Source organism: Juglans microcarpa x Juglans regia, chromosome 1D (genome assembly GCF_004785595.1).
Source record: "Juglans microcarpa x Juglans regia isolate MS1-56 chromosome 1D, Jm3101_v1.0, whole genome shotgun sequence".
NCBI lineage: Eukaryota > Viridiplantae > Streptophyta > Magnoliopsida > Fagales > Juglandaceae > Juglans > Juglans microcarpa x Juglans regia.
In genome coordinates, this window is record NC_054594.1 from 15,868,149 (window position 1) to 15,887,723 (window position 19,575).

Genomic DNA, 19,575 nt, shown 5'->3' on the forward strand with positions numbered 1-19,575 from the left:
TTGCACCCAAATAACCCAAGTGTTTATCACCGAAAGGGTGAGCTCAAGAACAAGTCTATCCACTTAGGGAATTTGCCAAAGGTTTAAAAGATGTAAACTAAATGCCTAAGAGTCATATTTATAGAGAATACAAAGTAGAAACCCTAATAGATCCATTGATAAATAAAAATAAATAAATAAACAAATGAAAGTGGTGGGAACCCATGAGAGCCCACGGCATTGGCCCTTGGTGGCCTTAGTTGACCCATGCATGCCTAGGACCATGTTCTAAGGTGGTTTTTTTATGGAGTCTTGACACTCTTATCTCTGTTGCCTCTTCCATTAGAGCATTGGCAATGGCTAGGCCATTGCCAAGTCTAAATTTTAGCTAGAAGTTCAAGTTTTGACTATACCTTTAACTTTTGGCTAGGTGAATCCACATTGGACTAGCCATCTTAAAGTTAAAATAATAATATAATACTATATATTTTAATAATATTTAATTTTTTTTATATATTTTGCAAATACACTTCATATATTAATTAATAATTTATATTTTATTTAAAATTATTGTTTCCTAACTATTTGTTTCCTCAACCTAATATTAACGTTTCATACTAATATTAACCAAGGTATTTAACCACATCCATTAGAATACTATAATGCTAATATACAAACAGATGCATGGATGAACCACCCATATTATTATATAATATTACTTCCAATAAATGTGCAAGTGTAATCAAATCTCACAATGAATCATGCAGATATGGACATCAAAATTGTGTGAGAAAGAGATAGAGACCTGTTACAAGACTTTCTCGCTCAAATAAATACCCAACAAAATAACAAAGACAAACATTTAGAAGTTAGACACCTCCAGGAATATCAGGAGGCAGATTCTCCAATCCCTCATACTCGATTTTAAGAAATGGAGTGACAGTGAAAGTTGCCCAAGTTTTGGCAATGAAATGATGAAATCTTCTTCGGTGTCGATCACACGAGATCAAATGGATGTGCCACCAGCATCAGCACAAACAGAAAGATGGCATTGGAAGCAGTGACAGCATAAAAGCATATTCCTCTAATTTTTTAGCCCAACTTATGTTCTGCACTTTGAAGATGTTAAAAAGGAAAGGATTAGGCTCATAAGCTTAAATATAAACATGGTTAATATCAGAAAATGATTTAAGGAGAAACCTGATAATGGGTACCCGGCATCATAGTTCCCAGTTCCAGCAAGTTCAGATCTCACAACTACGTATCTATTTGTGTTATGAAATCTATTATCATAAATGACATCAGACTTCATAGAAGGTAATTAAGAAAGTTAGCAGAAATGCCATGCTTGTTTTCGATTATTAAATTTCCCAATAGCTCATGATCCCCAAAATATGAATGAAACCTCATCATGATGAATTTCCCAAAGTTGAATACTACAATTGTAGGCATGTATGATGTTCCTATTACAAAGTTGAATACTTGTTTGAGTTCATATGTACAGACCATACATGGCAATAATATCTTCTAACTAACTTCAGCACATTTTCATTCATTTATCTGTTTTTCATTTCTCTGTTACTCAGCCCTTACATTTGATAGCACCACAAGTGAGGTGTTGGATTATATGGTGGTTAATTTCTGTGTTTTGAAGTTATATGTACAATCTTGTTTTTCATTTGGCAAAGTACCAATATATTTGAAGAGCAGGAATAGGTTGATCATAAAGTGGGATAAGACTAATCACAATCACAAATTTGCAATAACAGAATACCAATCACAGGAATTCCACTCACAAAATAACAATCAACGTCTTTCAATAACCAACAACATTGCACAAACTTTGAATCCAATTAAAAAAATCCTAAAAAATCTCCACACATCACGGCTATATATACATCCCCCAAATAAATATTGTATAAATTGCACACACTCTACAAAACAGATCATCCATACCTAAACCTAGACGTGGGGATCGATTGCTTTCACGAGCGTGCCACACGGTCCAGTGATGAAAATGGCCTCCAACTCTGGTATTGTAAAACCCAAAAATTTCATCATGTGAAAGCAAAGAAATTTGAGTGTGTGTGCGATTAAACAATCGGGGATGTGAGACCCCGTGAGTAAGACAGAGAGTGAGTGAGAAAACTTACCAACAGCCGACACTTCCAGTGAGGAGAAGACAGAGAAGACCTGCTATGTTTCGGGAGAAGGCGGAGAAGGGAGAAGAAGAGGAGAGAAAGAAAAGGGCGGAAGAGAAGAAGAGAAGGGAGTTTCGGGAGAGAAGGTTCCGGAGAAAGAAAGAGAATGGTGACGAAGAAAGGAAGAGACGAGGTTTCGGGAGAAAGAAAGAAAATAAAGAAGAAATGGGGGTTTCGGGAAGAAGACAGAGAAGGTCGAAAAAGAAAGGAAGAGAAGGGGTTTCGGGAGGAAAAAAAAAAAAAAAAGAGGAAATGGGGGTTTCGGGAAGAAGACAGAGAAGGGCAAAGAGGAAAGGAAGAGAATGAGTTTCGGGAGAGAAAAAAAAAAAAAGAAAGAAGAAATTGTGGTTTCGGGAAGAAGACACAGAAAAACCGAGGGAAAGAGTTTAGCGGGAGGCAACAAATGATAAAATAAAAATTTGGTCCGTGTGCAGTAGCTCGTCAAGTCTGGCGATGGGTGAAGAATTACTGTAGCATAAATATTAAACTTAGGATGTTTAGTTAGGTCAATGTGGATATTTTTTTCATATTTACTTTTAACTTAGACTTATATTGATAAATGATTAATCCAATATCAATGCTCTTAGACAGGTCCAGCACGGGTATCAAGTACGATCGAAAGTGAGATTTTTATTTGGATATTAATTTTTCATCTTATTCCATGTGGCAGCTACGTCAAGCGGGTGCTGGAGCGGGATGTTGGAGCGGTGGGCCTAGAATAATTCTAGACGTGAAACGACACAGTGTTGAAGCAAAAGTCTTTTCCTAGCTCTCGGAGGGAAGCAGCGGGGAAGAATGCCGAAGAGGACGACGCATACGTACTCGAGCGAGGACGCCGCTCCAGATGGACCGGATTCCGATCTCTTTGTCTATTACTGCAAGCACTGTGGCTCTCACGTCCTCATAACAGGTTCTCTCTCTCTCTCTCTCTCTCTCATTCTATTTCTCTGTTTGGTTCCCAAGAAACTCGTGGAAAATCAACCCCTTAAGTTATGTATATTTGCTCTGGCACGGAGATTACTTCTTTTGAATGAATCTTAGTTCGCCTTTTTAACACTATCAAATGGAAATGAACTCCAATTGATTTACTAGCTTTGCCCTAACTCGTATTATTTATGTTCACTGGCTTTGGCCATGAATTGGATAAAGAATTTTATTGTTTCAAAATGTTTAAAATTCACATTCGAAAATATAAATAAAAGAGGCTCGACATTCACTCTTTAGAAAATTCATAGTCTTAACACATCTTCATAGGCAGATTGTATTTGATTGATGGATTAGGTTACCTACTCGCCCTAATTGAAACAATATAATTTTGACCATATTAGGCATTGTATCCCCCTGAGAGTTAGTATAACTTGCTTTAGTCGATACTGAAGTTTATTTGTTCTAAGATACCCAGTTGCAGAAAATGCCCAAAAGGAAGACTGACAAAGCATATGTGTTGGACAAGGAGAAGCATCTTGCAAGGTTAAATATCAATGAGGCAGGCAAAATTCTCTTGAAACGGTAAATTTAATTATCAATAAAAATATTGTGCAATATGGTTCTCTTTTTTTTTTTTTTAGTATTTTTAAATATTTGGCTCCTTTCTGTTGGTTTTAAGTTGTTAATTCTAAACTATTAATGTAAGCTATATTTGGAGCCAAATTTCCATCTTCTTTCATTTGGCTGATTATTACTTGTACTATGGCACGCAGGTATAGTGTCTTGTGACGCTTCTTTTGTCCAACTGAGTACATTGTCTTTATGAACCAATAATCATTTTCATTGAGTGGTTTTTGAGTTATAAGCGTGCATGCATTCGAGCTCATATCTATGCTGTGGATCTTTCTAATCCAGGGGTGAAGGGAAACTGGAGAAGCAATTCCGAATGAACTGTATGGGTTGTGAACTCTTTGTCTGCTATCGCTCAGAAGAAGATCTGGAAACTGCTTCTTTCATTTATGTTGTTGATGGTTCACTTAGTACAGTTGCTGCCGAAACTAACCCACAGGTATAAGAAATGGTTCTCTCTCTCTCTCTTGTTCATCAGCTGTTACACCCTTCCAGGATGATTGATGATGATTTTGGTCAATGGCCAAGCATCTTGTTTCTCCACATGCATATGTTTGTTTCTATTTGTTCTGCATGTACTTTCCCTTTTTGAATTACCTAAGGTGCACTTGCGGGAAAACTTCTTGCTGAGGGCCTGTGCACCCCCTGGATTAGTCAGGACATTGTTCTCAAACACCCGGTGCCAATAAAAAAAAGAAATCTTTCATATCCACATTTTTGGTATGTGCTGTAGGATGCTCCTGTTCCACCCTGTATATCCCAGTTAAAAGGAGGACTTGTTCAAGTCGCTATAGAAGTTGAAGATCGTGCCCAACGTTCAGCAATCACAAGTAACAAAACATTATTTTATCTAGCATGCATTCTTGTTGAACAAAAATTTTAAGCTTCGTTTGGTTACTCAACTCACCTCAACTCATCATTACAACTTTTTCAAATTCCAATACAAAATATAATAAACAATTCAACTTTTTCAAATCCCAAAATAATAATAATATTAAAAAATAATATTTTATCATCTCAACTCAACTCAACTCACTTCAACATCCAAACGCAACCTTTATATTAGAGCAATGGCATTCATCCTGGATTTTATCCTCTATAGTCACATCGTTGATGGGGTATATTTCAAGTGATTATATAGTTGAACTTGTGATTGGAAAGCCATTTAAAATGTGACACACTAGCTGGAGTGACTAGGAATGATAAAATCCATAATGAAGAATATTTCTTTTAATATTATGTCAGTAGAACTCACCTATAATCTTTGCATATAATGTTTAATCAAATGGTCTAGTTGTTGATGGTTCAATGACTCATAATGTGCAGGCAAGTTTGAAATTTTAGATCAATTCGTTTGAATTAAATTTAGTTGGTGCCCTTAGCTTTAAAATCGTTATGAGGTTCCTTATTAGAGCAACACGCTGGTTTTAACACTTCAATAGTATTTCTCGCAAAAGTTGATGAGTAACAAAGGTGTATGAAGTTGAAACTTTAAAAAAGAGAGTTTTCCAGGGACCATTGCTGAACACCCATCTGTTCCAAGCACTATGCTTGGATTTTATCTCAAATTTCAAGGGTTCACCAATATTTTCTGAATTTTTTGTGCAGACAACTTATCAACTTAATATGTTTTTCTAATTGGGCAAAAACTATTCATATCCTTATTATGAAATTGTTTTTACTCGTGCAGTTATATATGCTTTGCCTTTCTACATGCATTCATTTATATACACAGTATGAAAAAGATCAAAGAACTTCATAATTGCTTTTTCTGGTACTCTTGCACATATTACTTTTTCACTTCTCCTGCCCTAAGTCCCAATTTTTTTCTTAATTTGTAATAACAACCAAACCACTTCTACTTAACTGGTAATTCTCATGGTTCATGCCAGGAGTAAATGCGGATGACGTCCGTGTTACTGTAGCTGCACCTGCAGCTCGTGGGGAAGCTAACAATGAACTTTTGGAATTCATGGGCAAAGTATGCATCTTTTTCATCTTAGGCAATGGAAGTCAATTCCACATTTTTTGCTTAAATTTCAAGTTAATCATAACCACATTGCTTTTGACACCTGTACCCAGGTGTTGGGTCTGAGACTGAGCCAGATGACTCTTCAGAGAGGGTGGAATAACAAATCAAAACTCCTTGTGGTTAGTTGAACCTGTTGTTTATTTGTTTGTGAGGGTTTTTTTTTTTTGTATGCTAGGTAATTTTTTGCAAGTGCTTGTATGCAAGAGTGTGGGTGTGTCTTTGCTCGCATATGTTGTTACTCATATTCCGTTCTGGTCATTAGATGGTGTGTGATTTCATATTTCTGGCAGCTATAGACTTTCACATGGCAATTTATTGACATAATGCGAAACTCATCCTTGTCCCACAAAATCCTATGCTCCATAAAGTTTACCCCCCCCACCCAACTATTTTTCCCTCTGTTTTTCCTTTCCTAATATCCAAGTATGAAAGTATTTTTTTTAATAATTGTGTTTTGCTTTTTTCCTTTTTTAATCGATTGTATCTCACTTTTTTATGGGTAATGCCCAATGCATTAATGGATAGCTGCATTGTCAAGACCCTTATGCACACGATTTTTTTAGAAGACTCCTTAACTGCTTACGTAGTTGAGGTGTACGCTTCGATTAGTAAACTGTCTCAATTGGTGTGAATTTAGCCCTTAATGACCATTTCATGCCAATACTAGTTTAGAAGCATGCACTCTGCTTTGTCAATTTTGTAGTCTATTCTGTGTAAGGCACATTTCAAATAGAATTGTATTATGTACTACACTCTCATCCTACTTTTCATCACGTTGTGCTGATGTGACATTGTCAATCAACCGTAAGATCAATTTTTGTTTTTTCAAAGCAACAAGGTTTGATATAAGGCCACACAAATACAGTAGAGGATAGGAGTGGGAAGATGGTTGGAGTGATATGGTATTTGTCTTATAAATATTACCCGTTTTAAAGTTGTTCAATAAGACGACAATGAGCCAAGTGTATAAATATTTTGATGATTGTTTTAGGTGGAAGATCTGTCTGCTAGGCAGGTATATGAGAAACTCCTGGAAGCCGTGCAACCTTGAAACTCTTATATTGGGTTTGAGAATTGCAACATTGTTGATTGTTGTGTTGGAAGTTATGGGCCGTCTTGTATTTCATTTTACTTATCAAAAAAAAAAAAAAAGTTATGAGCTTTCTTGTAACGTATATGTACTACTTTAGACTAAACTTACATTCTGATGTTCTTCTGTCTCTGTACTTTTCCATTTTTAAGGTCTTCTGATTGATTCAGAACTTACTCTACCGTATCCATCTATTTATTTGAGCCAGTCAATCTATATAGATGGTCACGATTCTGTCAAAAATGAATTGAGTCAATCTGCTCAAGCATTGTGTAGATTCCTTATTCTTTTCATGAGCGGAGAAATTTCTTCTATGTAAGCTTTTTTTTATTATTATTATCATTATATTATATCAGATTTAATTAATACAACAAAAAAATAATAATGAGTATTAGTCATTTCTTTGTGATGAACAATGAATCTCTTACGTATAGACTTAATTTCCAATTTTGTTATTCTTCTTTCATGGCATCAAATAATTTTTTTTTTTTTTAAAAAAGAGTAATTTTTCAGTTACGTGCATTTTTAGATCTTCTATACACAGTCGTCTCATGTAGACGTTGTACAGTTGGCTGATGTGGTGTGATGCCACATCAGCTGATATTAAAAAAAAAATTGAAGGAGAAAACGGACCTAAAAGTAGATTAAGAACATTTCATTTTGTCGTTTCCCGCTTCCTGCGTGCGTTGTGCGAGGCCAAAGTTGATTGAAACCCATTTGCCAAGCTTTTCTTCCTCGTTTTGTTCTACAGATTGAAACCCATTTCTCTGGGTTTCTTCCTTGATCCAACAGCGTTGGGTGCCCAAAGTAAAGCTGATCTACATTGGGCTGGGTCAAGGTCGAGTGTCGTTGGGGTCAACTTGGTGCGCTTGGTTTGGGTCAGCTTCATAGGCCAGCATCTCGGGTCAGATTCATGGGCCAGTATTTAGGTTCAGCAACGTGAGTCGGTTTCGTGGGTCATCTTCATTTGTGCTTCAATTTGCAATTTTAACATTTGATTAAATATTTTGGTCACTGACAAACAATCAAGCATGTTGTGATTTAATTATTTTTTTTTTCTTCCACAGCATGTTGTGATTTAGTTGGTTTTTTTCTTCCCCAGCATATTGTGATTTAGATTAGATATTGTTAAATACAGGATTTTTGCATTGCATAGAGTTAGATATGTAGAAATTTCTTGGCTGAAAATATTAATTTCCTGGTTAAATATTATGGTTTGATTATTATGGTAGTTGTTAAATATACAAAATGTTTGGAGTAGATCATCAAAACAATTGTGGTATAATCATTATGGTTTATTGTATTAATTAATTACCCAATAATATTAAAAATATTGAAGATTGATGTTGGTAAAGTTTGATCAGTGTGGTCCTTTAAAAAAAGTCATGCTTGCCTTTGAATATATTGCATGGGTTGGTTAGCTAGGGAGTGCCAATTGATCAACAATGTTCTTGGGTGAAGGATTATTATTCTTTTTCCTTATGTACGTTAGTTCAATTCTGAATAAAAAAACAACCAATGGATGATTATAATTGAGAACCATGCAATCAGAATCATCAACAATCCAAACTTGAAAAGAGTGTTGAACTTAATTTCTAGGCTACCTTCTTTTAGCCTCTTAATTAATTCAATGGATAATCGATCGGATATATATAATTTATAGTAGATCAATGTGACATGATGATATTCATGAATTAGTTGTTTTCCAACTTGCATAATTAGTTGACGTTGGTGTTGTGTAATTCACAAATAAAGGCATCAATCATGTCTGGCATGTGTAAATCTTATTTGATGCTAATCAAATTTTGATTAGTTCTTTTTTTTTGTTTTTTGGAAGAAGTATGTACAATATTAGTCTTCACTCTTGGTCAATTGAATTAATTTTCTTGATAACTTATCAAAGACTGACCTTAGATATTGAACAACTTGTACAGGGCATGGGAAAAGGAGAAGAATACCCATTTTCGCTAACACCATCTAGCTCAAATCCCTCAAACTCAGTATGTTATTTTATGTTGAAATTCTGACTTGCTTGTAGATCCAAGATCAGAATCGTAGATGCCAAGATTTGTCACACAGATTTGATTAATGTTTGTAAACAGAATGCAGTAAACAAGTAATGCAGTAAACAAGTAATACAAGAATTACGTGGTTCGATCCTAGTGATCTACATCCACGGCAGCAACAGTCAAGATCTTTATTGATGATCAAAATACAATCTTGAGATTACAAGAACACTCTCATTTACACCTCACAAGTTCTTGGAGCCTTTTTCACAGATTGTTCTCTCTATTTCTCTCTTGTATTTCTCAGCACACGAAAAACTTAAAACTCAAGTACAAACTGAAGCCTCTATTTATAGCATAAAGTAGTAACAAAGAAATAAGTTTCTGCTTCCTATAAACAGGCCAGTACTCAAGTCTTCCCTCATGTGCAGTCATGTGCACATGTGCTTTCCTTTTAAAATGATTGACACCTATCGTAACAATTCTCCACCTTGGAAATCATTTAGAACTTCCAAGCTGCCTTTTCCCTCTTTGACTGTTGCTGCAGGTCCCCTCTAAGTGGCTTGGCAATTTTCCATATTGATCAAGTTCAGACAATGTTTGAACTTGACTGTTGGCAGGGACTTAGTCATCATGTCAGATGGATTTTCTTCTGTTGGGATCTTTTCTACCTCAATCTCTCCAGCTGAAATGATGTCCCTCACAAAGTGTAGCCTAATGTCTATATGTTTTGATCTTTCATGGTATACTTGATTTTTGGCAAGGTGAATTGTGCTCTGGTTATCACAGTGAACTGTGATATTCCCCTCATACATGCCTAATTCGTGAGATATACCCTTCAACCATATAGCTTCCTTTATTGCTTCAGTCATTGCAATATACTCTGCCTCAGTTGTTGACAAGGCAACTACTGGCTGAAGATTTGCCTTCCAGCTGATGGCACCTCCAAAGGCAGTGAACACAAAACCAGTCAGGGACTTTCTTGTGTCAATATTACCTGCGTAATCTGAATCAACAAAACCTTCTAGCTCACTTCCTCTTTTCACATTTTCACCAAATTTCAGTCCCAGACTCCTTGAACCAGAAAGGTATTGAAATACCCATTTGATAGCATGCCAGTGTGGTTTTCCTGGATTGCTCATAAACCTACTGACTAAGCTGACAGCATAGGTTAGATCTGGTCTAGAGCAAATCATGGCATACATGATGCTTCCTACCATGCTAGCATATGGTATTTTCTGCATAAATTCCTTATCTTCTTCAGTTTCTGAAGCTTGAGTGACTGAAAGTTTTGAGTGCTGCCCTATTGGGGTACTAACTGTTTTTAGCTGATCCATACCAAATCTAGTTAAAATTTTGGAAATATATGCCTTTTGAGATAGGTAGAGAAGCCTTTTACTTCTTTCCCTTACTATCTCCATTCCCAAAATTATTTTAGCAGGGCCTAGTTCTTTCATTTCAAATTCTGATTTTAGTATGCATTTTACTAAATCTATCTGAATTTTATCCTTACAAGCAATTAACATATCATCTACATAAAGCAGTAGATAAATTGGAGTTTCTTCAATTTGCTTGTAATATACACAGCTATCATAATTGCTTCTATTGAAACCAATATTAATCATATGGGAGTCAAACCTTTTATACCATTGTCTAGGAGACTGTTTAAGTCCATACAATGATTTTTTTAGTAAACACACTTGACTCTTAGTGGTTTCAGTTGTGAAGCCTTCGGGTGGTTGCATGTATATGACTTCTTCAAGTTCTCCATGCAAGAAAGCTGTCTTCACATCTAGTTGTTCTAAATGCATGTCTTGATGAGCAACAAAAGAAAGTAACAGTCTTATTGAACTGTGTTTAACCACAGGAGAAAAAATCTCATTATAATACACACCCTCTCTCTGTGTAAACCCCTTTGCTACCAACCTAGCCTTGTACCTAGGTAGCTCAACCCCTGGTATGCCTTCTTTCCTTTTAAAGATCCATTTGGATCCAATAAGTTTCTGTTTTTCTGGTTTTGGAACCATTTCCCATGTTTGATTTTTGTTTAAAGAATCCATTTCTTCTTGCATTGCAAGCTTCCATTTTTCAGCCTCTTTACTAGCCATGGCCTCTTTAAAAGACCTTGGTTCTAACTCAATTATATCATCAGCAACAGTTAATGCAAAAGCTGTAAGTTCAGCTTGCCCATACCTTTGAGGTGGTCTTATAACTCTTCTTTCTCTGTCTCTTGCCAGATTGTAAGAGTTCTCCCCACCTTGAGTTTTATGCTCTGTGCTTATACTCTCAGCTTTTATTTTATTATCTTGATGACATGGAGATTCTATTGAGTTCTCCACCTCAAGTTGTATATGAGTATTGGTAGGTTGCTGTCCTAAATTTTCTGGTTCAGTTTTATGTCTAGCCATTTGCCCCTCGTTGAAGGTCACATCTCTACTAATGATACATTTCTGTATCCCAGGTTCATCTATCCATAGCTTATAGCCTTTAGTACCATCTGGGTATCCCACAAAAATGCACTTAAGTGCTCTAGGTTCTAACTTGTCAGTTTTAGTATGTGCATAGGCTACACATCCAAAAACTCTTAGATGGTCATACCTAGATGGTTTTCCAGACCACATCTCTTGTGGAGTTTTAAAGTTTAAAGCTGAGGAGGGACATCTATTTATCAAGTGAACTGCTGTGGTGGCAGCCTCAGCCCAAAATGATTTTGGTAATCTTGAGGTTGACAACATACACCTCACTTTCTCCAAAATGGTTCGGTTCATTCTTTCAGCCAAACCATTTTGTTGAGGTGTTTCCTTCACAGTTTTATGCCTAGCTATGCCCTCCCTTTTACAGAAATTATTAAAATTATTGGATAGATATTCTAGGCCATTATCTGTCCTTAACCTTTTAATTTTCCTGCCAACCTGATTTTCAACTAGAGTTTTCCATTCTTTGAACTTGGCAAAAGTATCACTTTTATTTTTCAGAACATATAACCATACCTTCCTTGAGTAATCATCAATAATGGATAAGAAATACCTTGCCCCACCATGTGAGTTGACCCTTGCTGGCCCCCAGAGATCTGAGTGAATGTAATCCAAGGTTTGCTTGGTTTGGTGTACTGCTGGTTTGAAACTAACTCTTGTTGCCTTTCCAAAAATACAATCCTCACAGAAAGGTAGTTCTCCCAACCTTTCTTCCTCGGGTAGGCCTTGTTTTTGTAGTTCTTGAAGACCCCTTTGACTAATGTGTCCCAGTCTCAAGTGCCATAGTCTAACCTTGTCTTCTTTTCTGTTTTGCACAGGTGAGGCCTCACCAATGACAGTCTTGCCTATCAGCATGTACAACCCATTTCTTATAATTCCCTTCATTACAATCAAAGCACCCTTGGAAACTCTCAGTGTTCCAGATTCTGACTTGAAAATATAGCCAGATTTGTCAAGCATTCCCAGAGAAATCAGATTTCTCTTCAGTTCAGGTATGTATCTTACTTCTTGTAGTAATCTTTCCATACCATCAAAAATTTTTAGCCTAACAGTCCCAATTCCCAGAATCTTACATGTTTTATTGTTACCAAGAATTACATGTCCTTCATTCAATTCTGTGAATGTTTCAAACCATGATCTAGAGGGGCACATGTGGAATGAACATCCTGAGTCTAGGATCCATTCCTTTCCTGAGTCAACTTCTGAAACATTCAAGACCTCTGCACTATCATACCCATCCAATACCACTGCTGCATTTCCATCTTCCTTAGACTTATTTCCCACATTTTGTTGTCTTTCAGGGCAATCCCTCTTGAAGTGTCCTTCTTTATGGCATGTGAAGCATTTTAATTTCTTCCCTTTTGATTGTGATCTTTCCTTTGATCTTTCCTTTTTATTCTTCCATTTATGGTTTTGCTTTTTTGGTCTGCCCCTAACTATCAAACTTTCTCCAGTTTCAGTTTTGATCTCTGCCTCTTTGTGTAGTTCCCTCGAGTGCAATACAGATTGAACCTCTTCTAAAGACAAACTCTCTCTACCATACATCATGGTTTCTTTAAGGTTTGCATAAGAAGAATCTAAAGAACTTAAAAGTAGAATAGCTTGATCCTCATCCTCAATTTTTATGTCTATGTTTGCAAGATCCAATATGATTTTGTTAAACTCATCAAGATGTTCTTCCGTAGACTTACCTGGAGTCATTTTGAAAGTATAGAGCTTGGTCTTCTTGTGGAGTCGATTTGCCAAAGATTTAGTCATGTATAAGCTTTCTAGTTTTAGCCAAACACCTGCTGCTGTGTCTTCTTTAGCAACTTCCCTCAAGACTTTGTCACCAAGGGACAAGATGATGGTGCTGTGAGCCTTCTGCAAGAGTTGCAGTTTCTCTTTTTCAGATAAAGAACTTAAGTTCTTTTCACCAAGAAGTGCATCTTGGAGGCCCTGTTGAACCAGCAGTGCTTTCATCTTTATTCTCCACAGACCAAAATCATTCTTTCCATTAAACTTTTCTACATCGAACTTGGCAGTCCCCATTGGAACCTGGGCTCTTGATACCACTTGTTGAAATTCTGACTTGCTTGTAGATCCAAGATCAGAATCTTAGATGCTAAGATTTGTCACACAGATTTGATTAATGTTTGTAAACAGAATGCAGTAAACAAGTAATGCAGTAAACAAGTAACACAAGAATTACGTGGTTCGATCCTAGTGATCTACATCCACGGCAGCAACAGTCAAGATCTTTATTGATGATCAAAATACAATCTTGAGATTACAAGAACACTCTCTCATTTACAACTCACAAGTTCTTGGAGCCTTTTTCACAGATTGTTCTCTCTATTTCTCTCTTGTATTTCTCAGCACACGAAAAACTTAAAACTCAAGTACAAACTGAAGCCTCTATTTATAGCATAAAGTAGTAACAAAGAAATAAGTTTCTGCTTCCTATAAACAGGCCAGTACTCAAGTCTTCCCTCATGTGCAGTCATGTGCACATGTGCTTTCCTTTTAAAATGATTGACACCTATCATAACATTTTATAATTAAAAAATTTATTGCAACTTAATGTTTAACATCCTAATTATTATTATTAATTTTATGTTAGGACATCCCTCAAACTAGTCAACTAAACTATCCAAATTACATGCACGGTTATTTTGAACCAGTGCCTGCATGGTCACCAGCTTTCTTGCATATCTAGATGGAACCAAAAATCCAATAAACATTCAGGTGATTTTTCAACTTCCTTCTTGTTTTTTAGTTCTAAGTTAATTATTTTTGAAACAGTTTAAATGTTTTCATTTTTTTTGTTTTAAGCAAAACGTTGGTTACCCATTTCAATATGGGATGGGACCTCCGAGGCCATTTATTGCTACAAACTCCGCAACGAGCGCAAGAGTTGGTCAAGAAGATAGATCCGATTGTCTGGAAACTGAAGCGCCATGTACTTCTATTAGAGTAGATGAATAAATTATGTTGGATAGACTAGATGAATGGGAAACTGAGGATGACACTACCGGTACACCACAGGTAGTGCCATCGTTGGATGGTGATGATATTATTGAGGAGCCAAAGTCGGGGACGAAGTTCAATTCGTTTGAAGATTTGTTGAGTTATTATAAGCATTATGCTAAAAAATGCGAGTTTGGGATCATGACACAAAGGAGTAAGAGGTCAGAGGATCAAAGTGTCAGATATTGTCACCCTTGGTTGTGCACGAGGAGGGAAGGCCTGGAATAAGAGTTCCAATGTCACCAACTCACGTTCGACTGGAAAAACGGATTGTAAGGCAATGATTAATGCCTTAAGAGTCGAGGGAAAGATACAGTTGACAACAGTCCATAATATACATAATCACAGTCTCAGCCCAATAAAATCCCACTTCTTTCGATGTAACAGAGAAGTGAGTGAGACTGTTAAAAGAGTCCTAGACATAAACGACTTAGTTGGCATCCAACTGAATAAGAGTTGTGGATCTTGTCGTTGGCGCAGGTGGCTTCAAGAACCTCCTATTTTTTAAAAAGGATTGTCACAATTACATCAACAAAGCACGACATCTACGACTTGGCGTAGGTGGTGTTGGAGCACTTCAAGATTATTTTGAGAATGCAGTACAAGAATAATGGATTTTTTACATTGATGGATTTAGACGATGATGGGAGGTTAAAGAATATTTTTTGGGCAGATCCACTTAATTGGGTAGCCTACCAGTATTTTGGTGATGTAGTTACATTCGACACCACCTACCATTTGTTGGTGTAAATCACCACGGACAATCGATTCTTTTGGGAGTTGAGTTGATTTCTAGTGAGGATATGGAGACCTTTATATGGTTATTCCAAACCAGGTTGCACTATATGGACAATATAGCTCCAAAGTTTATTATTGCTAATCAAGACTGAGTAATGAAAAATATAATTGCTATTGTCTTTCTAGAAACTCGACATAGATTATACTTGTGACATATATTGAAAAAAGTTTCTGAGAAGCTTGGGTCATATGCTGCCTACAAAAGTGGGCTGAAAACTCAACTAATGAAATATGTGTACGACACACAAATTATTGAGGAGTTTGAGAAAAGTTAGGCAGAATTTATTAACACATTCGATTTACATGAGAATGCATGGTTGAAAAGTTTATATGCTGAGTGTGAGCATTGGGTACCGGTATTCCTAAAAGAGTACTTTTGGGTTGGAATGAGTACAACCCAGCGCATCGAAAGTATGGATGTTTTATTTTTACGGTTATGTTCATTAAAACACAAACTTGAAGGAGTTTGTCGACCAGTTTGACAGTACGCTGAGGAAGAAAATTGAGAATGAAAATCATGCGAAATTCCAGTCATTTAGCACAGTTTTGGGGTGTTGATTCCACAGAAAGAAAAATTAAAAGAATTGTAGAATGAACAAAAAAAAAAACTAAAGAAAGAGATTAAATTATTAATGGAAAAATAAAGATTAATTTTAAATGCAAATTAAAGTGAAACAAAGTAACTAACGGAAAAAGTACTCAAATTTGACAAATAGTAAAGCATCAGGAATCCCTTGCACAAATATGGTATTTTAATTATTCTTAATTCATTGAAAAACTCAATTGGAAACTCAATTCCTAATATTCTTAATCGGAAGGTATATATTTGTAAACCAAGATTAAACAAAATGTAACCTTTTGAAAAATCATTCACCATTTTTAAAATACGTAAATTATTATCACTATTGAGAAAATCTAACGACGACAATATACTCAGGAAGCGATATTGCAGCAAAGAATTAAATTAATATAGAAAAATAAAACATAATCAAAGAGTCAATCCATTCAATAGAAAAAGAATGACTGAATCCACAAACAGAATAAATTCAATGATTATTTCGGAGAAGAAAACATTAACGATGAATTGAGAATGATAAAAAAAAAGAGTTTTAGTAATTGAAAATCAAATACATAAATCAAGAATAAATTAAAAATACAATCTAATGTGCAAGTTCATCCCTAACCCTACTTGAGAATTTAGTTATCCATAAATATAATAGACAACAAAAATCTCAAGAGAAAAATAGAGCAAACGGTGGCCATGAAAATTAATTTCAGATCTTCCTCCTTCAAACTGAGCCGTCTCCCCTCTTCTGTCCTCCCCAATTTCGTGCTAATGATGTGCTTAAATAGGGTAGGAAAGGAACCCTAATGTCTTTATATTCCCGCACATAAAATCGTCTAAATTTTAGGACTAAACTTGGCAGCCACTTATGCACTTCAAGAGTACGAATTTGGAAATCCTTATTAGAGACAACTTTGTAGTCCTTTAAGATAACTTTCCAACGTATCAAGAATCGTATCAATCTGATATCTGAGTGAAAAGTTATGATTAAAATACTAAAGTATGTCCATTTTGTCTTTTAGCGCATTTTGGACTCTAATCCGAATTACTCTCAAACCCCATCATTATCTTTATTTGAAGAGTCTTACACTTGTTGAAAGTTTTTAGGTTGTTCCAACGTCTTGCCCACTTGAAAGTCATTTGAATTTGAATGGGTTTGGACTTGCTCTTTTATAGACTCTGAAATTAAACATAAAAATCTGCTTAGGAGTATCCCAAAGTAAATAAAAATTCAATTCAAGAATACATATTAATTTCAATGATTTCTATTAACATTTTAGCATTTTAGTCCAATAATAAGATATTTAGAGTGCACTTTTGTACACTCATCAGTTATGTTCATTCAAAGACAAACTTGAAGGAGTTTGTCGACCAGTTTGATAGTGCACTGAGGAAGAAAATTGAGAATGAAAATCATGCGAAATTCCAGTCATTTAGCCAAGTTATTCTCTGCATATCTAGATCTCCAATTGAAAAGAAATTCCAAAAGTTGTACACTAACGCTAAATTTAGGGAAGTTCAGCAGCAAGTAATAGGTGTGCTTGATTTGAATCTATCTCTACTTACATCGGATGGTGTAATGAATAGTTATTTGGTAGAAGATGAAGTTCGTATTGAGGAGTTCACTAAACTGGTTACATATTTAGTGAACTTTAATGAAGAAGACTGCCATACTAAGTGTTCATGAAAAGAAATTCCAAAAGTTGTACACTAACGCTAAATTTAGAGAAGTTCAGCAGCAAGTAATAGGTGTGCTTGATTTGGATCCATCTCTACTTACATCGGATGGTGTAATGAATAGTTATTTGGTAGAAGATGAAGTTCGTATTGAGGAGTTCACTAAACTGTTTACATATTTAGTGGACTTTAATGAAGAAGACTGCAATACTAAGTGTTCATGTAAGTTATTTCAGATGAGAGGATACTGTGTAGGCATATTTTGGCCGTATTCAAATCTAACAGTATAAAATCATTGCCACACCGATACATTCTAGACTGATGGAGGAAGGACATCAAGAAAAGATACACGTTAATTCGCAATAGCTATGATGCAGGGGATCAGAGGCCAAATGGTTCTAGATATTAAATTTTGTTGAATATATGTTATGAGATGATAACATACGCAGCAGATTCTAATGAGCAATTCGAAGATGCAAATAAGAGGATACATGAGATGACTGAATGTTATCGCGAGCACACACGCAACAAATCTTTGACCCAAACAGGTTCGAAGGCGACGAATTTTAAAGTCTATTAATCTGGTTTAGTTCTTTATAACTACTTAATTTCTATTATTTAATGATGTCCTATTTAATAGTTCTTTGCCCATAACAGATTCGAATGTTAGTTTTATGACACTAGACACAATTGCAGTTGGTAGTTCACAACAAGTCAAGAGTCCACTTGTTGTCAGAGGGAAATGAAGACCCTCATCTCTGAGAAAAGCATCCAGGATAGAGACAGACATGCGAAAGGTTAAAGCCAAACAAAAGAAAACACAAGTCAAAGGGAAACTCAAACAGGTGAATGCTTTAACATTGAGAGAATTAAAAATAAACGTGTGAATGTGTGTTAGATTTATAATGTAAACTTAGAAGAAAGAGTATTTTTACTTATTACTTTATTATTAGCGAGATAAAGGAGATATACTAGCCATGGGCACGCATAGGAATTTATTTGGGCCATCAGAAGTGGATATCACCAATCTTGGACAAGTGCATGTATCAAAAATATATTTATTTATCAATCAAACAATGATTTCACCCCCATTCATTATTGGTCAATATTTGTATTGTGATCAATGCTAATCATGTGGAAAGTTGAGATGGTAACTTGTCCTGCCTTTAATATTTACTAAGAATTTTGTTATTTATAAACAGCCTGCTCTAGACAGCTCAGTATTTGACAATAGTGGAACCCAGCATCGAGAAACAATGATTGGTAGCCAAGAAAGTGTAACATTTCTAAACTTTGCACAAATTAGTTGTAATATTTAGATGACACTAGTATTTGCATATTAATCCTAACAGATTTTTTTTGGGTTGGATGACGCACAACTGGACCTCCTTGGTTTGTGATGGATCACAACCAGTGCAAAAAAGTTGAATTTTAATTTCTGCAAGCTGAGCAAGTGATAGGTTTTGTAATTAATTTTGTAAAAAGAAAGGTTGGTGGTTATAGTTTTTGAGATTATTTTGTAAGAAGAAAGCTTGATGGTTATAGTTTTTGTAATTATTTTATATTTACAACGGTTGGAAAGTGATAGTATTTCCAATTATTTTTGGAAGAAGAAAGATTTTATAATTATTTATATTACTAGTGATGCAATTAGGCCAAATGGTCTCGAGGAATGCATGGTTTGAGTAGGATGATTATGCAGTAGTTTGAGTAGGATGGCTTTCTGTGTTTCTGGTATAGCTGGGATCATAATCCATTTGGCCAACTATAGCGCTACTACTATTTTCAGGAACATAAAATGCCTACAGTAGTTCCTGTGAAGAATTATAGGAAGTTGCTAAGCTACACGACCGTAAATTATCATTCCCAGTGGTATTCATCATTCATAATAGCCAGACCGAGTGAGGATTGGAGCAGAGGAAGCTCTCGAGCACGAATTATTTGCTCCATGCCGTGAAGGTATGAGAAGGGAGAGGCTGCGGACGCACAACTTTAAAAATTATTCTGGAACTAGCCAATCTTTACATTACATACACAAAGCAGCATTGGACCTGTGAACATTTTTGTTTGTGATATCAATTTCCATTCTTGTAAATTCTGACTAATTCAAAGGGTGCACGGGTTCTCTCGACAATAAGTTTTCCCCAAGCATACGTCGGATAATTATAAGGCGATTCTATCAACAAT

The 19,575-nt window shown here is 35.7% G+C and overlaps 1 protein-coding gene across 3 annotated transcripts; it reads left to right on the forward strand.

The window, feature by feature from the left end:
• Nucleotides 1-2,910: 2,910 nt before the first annotated feature.
• Nucleotides 2,911-7,118, forward strand: LOC121239675 (UPF0235 protein At5g63440). Of its 3 annotated transcripts, none has more exons than XR_005935342.1 (7): nt 2,911-3,090; nt 3,575-3,689; nt 4,023-4,176; nt 4,471-4,567; nt 5,630-5,718; nt 5,820-5,974; nt 6,079-6,153. XR_005935342.1 is itself a non-coding variant. In XM_041136952.1 (7 exons), exons 1-7 carry the CDS (start codon nt 2,976-2,978, stop codon nt 6,818-6,820), a joined length of 699 nt encoding a protein of 232 aa, XP_040992886.1. In that variant the 5' UTR covers nt 2,911-2,975; the 3' UTR covers nt 6,821-7,118. The 3 variants fall into 3 exon arrangements, 2 of the variants coding, with proteins under 2 accessions (XP_040992886.1, XP_040992895.1); XM_041136952.1 differs by lacking the exon at nt 6,079-6,153 and adding an exon at nt 6,761-7,118 and having other exon boundaries at nt 5,820-5,888; XM_041136961.1 differs by lacking the exon at nt 6,079-6,153 and adding an exon at nt 6,761-6,964 and having other exon boundaries at nt 2,956-3,090; nt 3,589-3,689; nt 5,820-5,888.
• The last annotated feature ends 12,457 nt before the right edge of the window (nt 7,119-19,575 follow it).